Source organism: Dipodomys ordii, unplaced genomic scaffold, assembly GCF_000151885.1.
Source record: "Dipodomys ordii isolate 6190 unplaced genomic scaffold, Dord_2.0 Scaffold79, whole genome shotgun sequence".
Lineage (NCBI taxonomy): Eukaryota > Metazoa > Chordata > Mammalia > Rodentia > Heteromyidae > Dipodomys > Dipodomys ordii.
Window position 1 is genome coordinate 1,199,398 of NW_012267295.1, and position 10,551 is coordinate 1,209,948.

At 54.0% G+C, this 10,551-nt stretch overlaps 1 protein-coding gene across 1 annotated transcript in view; it reads right to left on the reverse strand.

Moving 5' to 3' along the window:
• Positions 1 to 7,438: 7,438 nt before the first annotated feature.
• The window catches only part of Tef (thyrotrophic embryonic factor), a 26,276-nt gene continuing 23,163 nt past the window's right edge, over positions 7,439 to 10,551 (reverse strand). The window contains exons 3-4 of the mRNA XM_013024903.1: positions 9,433 to 9,653; positions 7,439 to 7,976 (exon numbers count right to left, since the gene is read on the reverse strand). Of these exons, the coding sequence (XP_012880357.1) occupies positions 7,761 to 7,976; positions 9,433 to 9,653 (437 nt within the window). The 3' untranslated portion in view covers positions 7,439 to 7,760. The remainder of the gene's footprint in view (positions 7,977 to 9,432; positions 9,654 to 10,551) is intronic.

Sequence of the window (10,551 nt, forward strand, 5' to 3'; positions counted from 1 at the left end):
CTTCCTTCCTTCCTTCCTTCCTTCCTTCCTTCCTTCCTTCCTTCCTTCCTTTTTCTTTGTTGTTGGTTGTAGGGCTTGAACTCAGGGCCTGGGCACTATCCCTCAGCTCTTGAGCTCAAGACTAGCCCTCAACCACTTAAGCCATAGCGCTACTTCCAGTTTTCTAGTGGTTTATTGGAGATCAGAGTCTCATGGCCTTTCCTGCCTGGGCTGGCTTTGAACCATGATACTCAGAACTCAACCTCCTGAGTAGCTACGATTACAGGTGTGAGCCACCGGCACCAGGCTATCTTGAGACTCATTTCCAGTCAACCACCAGAAAACTGGAAGTAGAGCTGTGGCTCAAGAGCACTAGCCTTGAGTGAAAAAGCTCAGGGACAGTGCCCAGGCCCTGAGTTCAAACCCCACAACTGACTGAAAAAAAAATAAGAAAAGGAAAAAGCTTTAGCCAGGTATAGTGATATATACTTGTAACCCCAGAAAAGGGGTTAATCTCCAGTACTGAGAATAAATAAAAGATACCTCAAAGGGAAGTTCTAAGAATGAAATGAACAAGTATATAAGAAACCAGCAGGATGGGCTGGGAAGTTGGCTCAGTGGTAGAGCGCTTGCCTTGCATGCCTGAGGCCCTGGGTTCGATTCCTCAGCACCACATAAGCAAAAATGAAAAAAGCCGGAAAGTGGCGCTGTGGCTCACAGTGGTAAAGCGCTAGCCTTGAGCTGAAGAGCTGAGGGACAGCGCCCAGGCCCAGAGTTCAGGCCCCACGACCGGACCCCCCCAAAAAAAAAAAAGAAACCAACAGGAGATCTTGGCACCAGCAACATACACATACACACACACACACACGACTAGGTACAAAGTAGTTGCTCAACAATTACAGTCCTGGAGAAGATCAAGATCCAGGCTAAATCTTCTCATGGAAGTTCAGGGCTAGAACCCTGCAGCTTCATCCACGGTGCCCCCTTCCCTGTAAGAAAGTAGTCCTTATCCTCTTGGACAAGGTGTCAGGAGTGACAATCAGCTGTTCTGCCCCCTTAGGAAGGAAAATGCGGCAGTAAGCGCAAGCACACACACACACACACACACACACACACACATCTCATGCGAGTCAGAGAGCTCTGGGAAGGGAGAGAGGTAAGATCCAGCTGCAGTGGCACAGGGTGCCGCCCCAGCACTGCTGGCCAGGCCTCTCCCGGTGCCTCCGCCCCCCTTCCCCCAGTGTGCACATACATAGGCATACATACTCTAGCCCAAGACCCCTTGCACTGCCCAATCTCTGTTCCTCCATCCCATCCTTGGTGTCGATCTGCCAAGCCCCTCCCCAGAAAGAACCAGAAGGGAGGTAGTTACCACAGGGCCCATGGAGACCCACCGTCCATGTCTGCCAGCAGCCATTGAGAACAGATGAGGCAGGGACCGGGTTACCTGGTGCCCTACCCCCCTACCAGCATGGAAAGCCCAGGAAAGCATGGCTGAGGACAAGTCAGGAGCCAGGGCTCCAGGTCACTGCCCGGCCTGTGTCTGCAGCACCACCTAGTGGTAGCATGGTGACGGCTGCCACCTCAGGGCCTAGTTGTCATTTTCTCTTTGGAACCATGAGGAGTCAGTCCGTCAGCAGCTGCTGTGCGCTGAAGTGGATCGGGCAGGAGAAGGGAGCGGGTGGAGGAGGGCTGGGAAGGCCCTCGAGTCACACAGACTGGCAGGGGCAGCAACTTGGAAGGTGAAGAAAGAGCAATGAGGCAAAAGGTACCACTGGCCAAAGAACCAGCCCCAGCTGCTCTGATCTGGGCTGCATTCCTCCAAGATGGGTGGCAGCTGCTAGGCTTGGGGTGATCACCTCAGTAACAAGTACCTTCTAGATGGTCAGTGTCCACCCCATTCCAGGCAAGCCTCACTCTGCTTTCCAAGGCCCATGTCCCACTCTGGAGATGAGAACAGGGAAGACCAGAGCAGGGAAGGGACTTGGCCCAGATAGTTGAGGGAGATGTTGGACTCTGAAACCAGCGTTCTTTGCTGCTTTCACGTATTTCAGGTCCACAGCCCTGCCCTGCATAAATCTCTGCTGGGAGTGGGTTTGGATGCGGAGCTGGAAAACAATGGTTAAAGCGGGTCCCCACTGGCTTCCTAGGCCCTTGGGTCACATACTTGCCCCTTGACATAGTAACTGTGGCTAGGTTCAAATGGGCCCAAGAGATGGACTCGGTGGGAGGGCCAGGCCTGGAGTGAAACTTTTGTCCAAAGGTGGAGGAGGGCTGGGAAGGTGGCTCAGTGGTAGAGTGCTTGCCTTGCATGCATGAGGCCCTGAGTTCGATTCCTCAGCACCACATAAGCAGAAAAAGCCAGCAGTGGCACTGTGGCTCAAGTGGGAGAGCACTAGCCTTGAGCTGAGGGACAGCGCCCAGGCCCAGAGCTGAGGGACAGCACCCAGGCCGAGTTCAGGCCCATGACCCCCCCAAAAAAAGGTGGAGGAGCCAAAGGCTTTGCCTCACTTTGCTTTTTGAAGTCCTGTTTGCAACTTGGGTTGGGGGGGCTAGTCAGAGGTTCAAGTTCATTGTGCTGGATTCCCTAGTCACGTGTGTGTGTGTGTGTGTGTGTGTGTGTGTGTAGAGGTGTGGGGTGTGGGAGGGTCCTGGGATTTTAGCTCTAATTGACTTTTTTTTTTTTGCCAGTCCTGGGGCTTGAACTCTGGACCTGGGCACTGTCCCTGAGCTTTTGCTCGAGGCTAGCAATCTACCACTTGAATCACAGCACTACTTCTGGCCTTTTCTGTTTATGTGGTACTAAGGAATCAAACCCTGGCAAGCACTATACCACTAAGCCACATTCCCAGTCCTCCATTTGACTTTTTTGGTGGTTAATTGGAGATAAATATCTAAAGGCTTTCTTGCCCAGGCTGGCTTTGAGCAAAGCTGCTCAGGAAGGGTACTGGGACCCTAAGTTCAAGCACCAGAACTGGCACAAAACAAAAACCACCCACCTGGCCAGCCTTGTTGCCAAACTTCAAATACATTTTCCCCTTTAAAAATTTATAACTGGGGGCTGGGAAGGTGGCTCAGTGGTAGAGCGCTTGCCTTGCATGCCTGAGGCCCTGGGTTCGATTGCTCAGCACCACATAAGCAAAAAGAAAAAAAGCCGGAAGTGGCGCTCTAGCTCAAGTGGTAGAGCGCTAGCCTTGAGCTCAAGAACTGAGGGACAGCGCCCAGGCCCAGAGTTCAGGCTCCACGACCGGACCCAAAAAAAAAAAAATTTATAAGTGGACACTGGTGGCTCACGCCTGTCATCCTAGCTACTCAGGAGGCTGAACTCTGAGGATCGAGATTCAAAACCAGCCTGGTCAGGAAAGTCTGTGAGACTTTTATCTCCAATACACCAACAGAAAGCTGGAAGTGGTGCTGTGGCTCATGTGGTAGTGCACTCGCCTTGAGACCACAGGGGCCCGGACACTGGCATGGGATGCAGGAACGTGCACGACGGGTGTTTTGCTATAAAAGGTGGTTGGCTGGGCCTCGCTGGAGAACCCGCACCAGCAGGGTGGAGGGAGACGGTGCACAGGAAGGTGGTGCCGAGGGAGGTGGGGGAGGCTCGTCCGGCCAAGGGTGGCACAGCACAAGCTGCCTCAGTGCCTTGGATGGCAGCTCCGGAGTAGCTCCGGCCCCGAGCAGGAGGCCCCGCATGTCAGCGCAGCCGATTGCCTGGCGTGACTGCTGGCGCCCTGCACAGGGCCACACCCGTCTGTAGAAGCCTGGGTGTTTCTTTTTTGTGTTGTTTCTTGTTGTGTTTGTGCTGGTGCAGAGGCTTGAACTCAGAGCCAGGGTGCTGTTCCTAAGCTGCTGTGCTCGAGTGCTCTAGTACTTGAGCCATAGCTCCACTTGGGGCTTTTTGGTGGTTCATTGGAGATAAAGTCTCACAGACTTTCCTGTGGCCAGAGGACTCTTCCAACCCCATCACTAGGACCTTAGCGGCTCCTGGCAGGTTTGTGTGGGACAGCAGGTCAGCTTTCACCCGAGGTGGTCTCCCACTCAGCTTCCCAAAGAGCGCGCTTCAGTGTGCACTACCAGTACCCACCATGTTTTGTTTTGCTTTTGGTCTATCTTGGGGCCTGGACATGCTTCCAGAGCTCTTTTGTTCAAGACTAGCTCTCTACCTCTTTGAGCCACAGCACCACTTCCGGTTTTCTGGTGGTTCACTAGAGAAAGAGTCTCACAGACTTTTCTGCTCAGGCTGGCTCTGAACCATGATCCTCAGATTTTAACCTCCTGAATAGCTGGGATTACAGGCGTGGGTCCGGCTTGCCTTTTTTTTTTTTTCTTTCCCTGTGGCTGCCATCAAGTGTTTGAGAAGACATTTATTTATTTGTCAGTTGTGGGGCTTGAACTCTGGGCCTGGGAGCTGTCCCTCAGCTCTTCAGCTCAAGGCTAGCGCTCTACCACTTGAGCCACACTTGTGCCACTTCTGGCTTTTTCTGCTTATGTGGTGTGCTGAGGAATCAAACCCCAGGGCCTCATGCATGCGAGACAAGCACTCTACCCCTGAGCCACCTTCCCAGCCCGAGAACACATTTCATGTAGTCCACCAACTACCACTTTGGGTCTGGTATGTTTCCTTCTTCAGTATAAGTGGCAAAAATTCCTTTCGCTGACAGATGAAGAAACTGAGGCACCACTGGCCTAGGGCATTTGGCTGGTGACAAGCCGTGGTGGCCAGGATGGGATGAGACAGTTTTGTGACTTGACTCAGGCACCCAGGCCGGGTGGGGGTGGGGGACAGTAACAAAGTTCCATCACACTTTCTTTTTTTCTCAAAATATTTAATTTTCTTTTGAAAAGGATACATACATTCCTGCTTCCCTCCCCGCGTCACTCTAGCCACCAGCAGTGATCCACTCGCACGCACACGCTCACGTAAGGCCAATGGGCTGTGGTCTGCCCCTACCCACTCCATGCAGGAAGAAAGGACTTTTCCTGGCCGCCTTCCCCCAGCGAAAGCAAGGGAGACGGGGGCTGCTGGAGCGCTGGCTTCCGGGGAGGGCAGAGCCCACGCTCCGTCTCACCACATGCACTTAGAAAAATAAACCCAAGTAGTGTTCTGGCATCCCCCCCAACAGCAAAAGATAGCACTCTCTACCTGGAAGTCATCTTTGCCATTTTCTAGAAAAAAATTATTGCACTTAATTAACAGATGTTAAAGGAGCTTTGCCACGAACAACAGGCGCTCCTGGGCCCTTCTGAGTGCCGTGTGCAGAGCTAGCCGGCACAAAGGACCGCCCTGCCGGCTGGAGGTCAGCCTGGCTCTGGGCAGGGGGCGCTGCCCGGTGCCTTCCCCCAAGCAGGAACTAGTTGGGCAAAGCTCATCCTCTGCCAAGGTCCGGACATCCGGGCCCTCTGCAAGGCTGCTGCATCTCTAGATATGTATTTGTCTATCTAGACATTTCTCATGTGTACTTTTTTTTTTTTGCAGTATTCTAGCTTATTCACGATTTGTCTACTCCGTGGCTGTGATGAGACAGACCGCCCAGCCCAAAGTGAACCCACGGAATGCCAAACTGAAATCAGCTTCTAGAACTCTGGCTGCAGGAGGCCCAGAGGGAGAGGCCCGGGGGCCCCGCAGACACACACACAGGCAGGCACCAATCCTCTCTGCAAGGCCTCAGTGCTTAAAGCCAGGGAGGAAGCAAGCTCACCTGAGCATCTCTCCCCAAAAATGCCAACCTCCAGACTTCTCCTTCCAGTCGCTGCCAAGGTCCTGACTCCAAGGGCAGCGCCCAAGAGGCCAGTAGCAACACTCTTTCCAATTAAGCACTTTGGGAAGGAACCAGACACCCCTGCCTGGGAGAAGAAGGAGGGGCATTGCACAGGCAGAAGGGGGTAGCAAGGGGTGAAAGACAACAAGGCCCCCCCAATCCTCTGGGGGTCAGAACACAGACGCCATCCAGAGACAAAGTGTCCACCCCGTAAAAAAATAAAGTGAAAAAGAAAACCACAAACCTTACGTTTTCGAGCCGAAGGAAATAAAGAGCTTTTCAGCTCGAGGCTTGTCCACCATAAAAAAAAAAAACAAGAACCGCTTCTGGGTGAGCAGCCACTCCAGAAGGTGAACGCGGGTGGCGTGGCGGGGCAGAACACTGACATGCTGGATGCAACTGCCCTGGGTAGGTACAACAGAGTGAAAGTGTGCACACGGTTTCCACAGAACCACAAAATCAAAGGCGAGGAAGAAGAGACTCCCTAGGCCTCGGGGCCCGGGTCGAGGCCCTGGGAGAGGCAGGTGTGCAGGTCCTGGAGGGCTGTGGCATCCCCCGGGTGCAGTCCGTGGCCAGTGGATGGTTTTTCCCAGTCTTACCGTCCCCTTGCACAAAGTCTTTACCAGTGAGCCACCGCCGGAAATAAAGCCAGTGTTAAGCAGAACAAAGTGCCTCCGTCACGTCTGTATTCTTCACATCGGCCGCCAGGGGGCGCCCAGTGGACTCAAAGGCGCAGAGGCTTCCACAACTTGCCTCAGTTAACTCTTCTGTCCAGTGGAACGTAAGAAAAAGACACAGCCACGGCTGTGGAAACTGCCCCACTGGGTGACCAGGCCTGTGTGGTGGCCCCCTGACTAGACAGAGAGGGACTCTAGGACTGTAGAAACATCCTAGGAGTCACAGTGTCCTTGGCAACTCTGGAGGTGCCTTGCGTGGCTGATGCACTGGCGGCAGCGCACGGGGAGGGGACCAGAGCCGGACCGAGAAGCCCTTTTCTGTCTCCAGGGACAGCAGGCTTCATTCAGCCTGTGCCACACTGGTGGGCAGAGCAAGAAAACAATGGAACTTCTCAGGAAACAGCCCTGGGCTCTGGGGCCCCCAGGGGAGGGAGCTGTGGAGGCCACTTGCCCAAACACTGTGCCGGGGAGGACCCTGGGGCTCAAGAAGTTAGTGCTTCCTTTTAAAATCCCAGGGCTGAGGGGGGTCGCAGGCGGAGGGGGCCAGCAAGCCGAGGCCAGCTGTGATAAACACAAGGTTCTTGGGGCAGCATCCAGGTCGGGCCTGGCCGGGAGGAGAAGGACAGATTCCCACTCCTCCCCCTGCACTGCTCATCCGCCACCCACCATGCTGGAGTCTCTCAGGAAGACACAGAGGGGGTCCCCAGGGCCTCGGTCCTCTGGCTTCGGAGCCACAGGAGAAATGGGGTGTGGAACTGAGAGCGGGCGGGCGTGCTTCTGCTGCAGGCCTTCGAACCCCACCTGGCCCCAGGGTGATCAAAGAGCCCGCTCCTGGGGCGCCCTCCCCCCCGCCCAGCATGGGCTACCTCCAAGGAAGATGGGAATGGATGCTTCTTGCAGAGACTTTCTGGGGGAAAGGGAGGCGCACGACAGACACGCCGCAGTGGAAATGCACCCGCTACCTGAGACGACGGAAGGGTGAGGCGCTCATGACTCATCCCGCAGACGCGGCCTCCGCAGGGCCCTGGGAAAGCGAAGCATCGCACTCCAAAGGGCCCCCTCCAATTCAGCTGGGATATCGGGGGACAGGAAGGCTGGCCATCCTCCCATCTACATAGATTCTCCTCACGTTCCCCTTCCGACATGGAGACTGCCTCCCCAGGGAAGTCGCCCTGTGCGTGCACTGGCCGTGTCATAATGAAGCTGAGACGTGAACACCCCCAGAGCAGGGCGCTACCACGTGCCCACGACGAGTCCTAAGTCTCCACGCGTGCGTGGGGTCCAAGGAGCCCCAGGCAGAGGTCTGAGGTGCAGGCAGTGCCCTGCCCGGGCGGGGTGCGGGTTACAAGGGCCCGTACTTGGTCTCATACTTGGACACGATGGTCTTGCACTTGCCCACCTCCTTGCGTAGCTCGGCCACCTCCGTCCGCAGGGCTGTGTTCTCCTTCTCCAGGAAGGCTGCCCGGATGGTGATCTGGTTCTCCTTCAGGCGCCGGGCATCCCGAGACCGCTTTGCCGCCACATTGTTCTTCTTGCGCCTCGTCCAGTACTTCTCGTCCTGTGGGGGGAAGGGCCCCGTGTGGGTCTCTAGTTCTCCCCAATCTTTCCCTCCAATCAGCCAGATGCTTCTCTCTCTCTCTGTCAGTCATGGGTCCTGAACTCTGGGTCTGGGCACAGTCCTTCAGCTCTTCAGCTCAAGGTGAGCACTCTACCACTTGAGCCACAGTGCCATTTCCATCTTTTTCTGCCTATGTGGTGCTGAGGAATCGAATCCAGGGCCTCATGCATGTAAGGCAAGCACTCTACCACTGAGTCACTTCCCAGCCCCCAGATGCCTCTCGTAATGCACTGGTGTGGCCAGAACTAAAGCTCAGGGACAGTGCGTAGACCTAGAGTTCAAGCCCCATGCTCAATAACAAAAAAAAGATCATGGGTGGGAAAGTGGTCTTGTCTCCATAGCTCTGATGAAAAGTCCTCCTCCCTCCCTCCCCCCCTTTATATCTATTCCCCCCACCCCCCAGTACTGGGCCTTATACTCTTGCTTACTCAAGACTGGCTCATGGCTGGCTGGCACTCAACCATCTGAGCCACAACTCTACTTCTAGCATTTTGCTGGTCAACTGGAGATAAAAGTCTCATGGACTTTCCTGCCCAGCCTCCTGAGTAGCTAGGAGGACAGGGTAGTGTACCACCAGCATAAGGCCTTCCTGTGTGTTTTTCTAGAAGGGTGGAAAAACCAGGAGTTTCCTCTTCCCTCTGGTTCCTACAGTCATTGGCTGAGAGCTGCTCGCTCACATGTCCCTGCAGATGGCCACATGTAAGCTGTCTTTTGCCCTTTAAAACAGGGACTTGGCCGGGTGCCGGTGGCTCACGCCTATAATCCTAGCTACTCAGGAGGCTTAGATTTGAGGATCACGGTTCAAAGCCAGCCAGGCGGGAAAGTCTATGAGACTCTTATTTCCAATAAACCACCAGAAAACTGGAAGTGGTGCTGTGGCTCAAATGGTAGAGTGCTAGCCTTGAGCTGAAGAGCTCAGGGACAGAGCCTAGGTCCAGAGTTCAAGCCCCGTGACTGACAAAAAAAACAGAAAACAAAAGCCAAAAAATAATAGGGACTTGTTCAACCCCAGCTCCTTTGGCCTAGTGAGCTCTTGCCTAATGGTTTGGCTAAAGCAAGAGAACAAGGAGATCAACATAGTCATAGGCTGTGGGAAGGAGAGAGCAACTTGGAGGTGACAGGGACAGATCATAGCTGACTGCCTTTATTTTTACCAAATTACGGCAGCATGTGGCTCCACACACTAAACTCATGTTTTTTTTGGCTGGTGTCCATGAGGAGGGAGATAAAATCATATGTACAGTCCCTAGATTCTGTGTGTGTGTGTGTGTGTGTGCATGCATGCACATGCACATGTACGTGCACATGCTGGAGTTCAGGTCCTTGCCTGGGGTAAGCAAGCCCTCTACCGCTGAGTCCCGCCCACAGCCCTTTGCTTATCAGTACTCTAGGTTACCTTCTGCTCATCGGGGACAAAGACCTTCTTGGCCTTTTTGATCATGGGCTGGGGCTTCAGATCCTCCTCTGCAAACTTGTGCTTCCGAGGGTTGAAGAGCTCCCCGCCGGGCACGCTGGAGAGGACCAGGTCGGCAGGGTCTGGGTTGAAGTTCACATCGACCTCCACACAGTTGGGGTCGATGGGACTGGGAGTCTCCCTCTCCTTTTCCAGGGAAGATTCTGAAAGACAGACAGGGCTTGGGAAGCAGCTCACAGGTCAGAGGAGATCCCTGCCACCCACCAACGCCCGCTTTAAACTCAACCTGCCAAAGCAGTGCAGTCCTTAAGGTAGACAGACAGGTACACTGTGGCTCAATGCCACAGCAGAAGAATCCTGCCCTCACTTGCTGGTGCTGCGTACACACGGAGCATGCGCTCCATCTCGAAGCTACAGTGCTGAGCTCAGGGATGCTTCGAAACAAGGGCCATCAAAAAGAATTTTCCAATAGCTTTTCTTCTTCCCCAGAAATGTGAAGTGAAATATTCAATCATTATACCCCTTGGCTTCCTGTGTCTCAAGTTCACAAAGAGCTCAATCTCTGGCCTAAGGACAGGACTTAGAAATGTTATGATTTGGTCTTTCCTTCCTTCCCCTCTCTCCCTTTCAGTACTGGGGATTTGAACTCAGAACCTTGTGATTGCTACATTGATGCCATACTTCTGAGATATGTCTCCAGCCCTGTTTTTTTTTAGTTTTCCTTTTTTTGTGCTAGAACTGGGGCTTGAACCCAGGGCCTCTTGCTCTTGCTTGGCCTTTTCACTCATAGGTGCCCCTCCACCACTTGAACCACTCCTTCAGTTCTTCTTTTTTGTTGTTGTTGGTAGTGGGCCCTGAACTCTGGGCCTGGGCGCTGTCCCTCAGCTCTTTAGCTCAAGGCTAGCACTCTACCACTTGAGCAACAGCGCCACTTCCGGCTTTTTCCTTTTTTTTTTCTTTTTTTGGGTCCAGTAGTGGGGCCTGAACTCAGGCCCTGGGGGCTGTCCCTCAGCTCTTCAGCTCCAGGCTAGCACTCTACCACTTGAGCTAAAGCGCCACTTCCAGCTTTTTCTGCTTATGTGGTGCTGAGGAATTGAACCC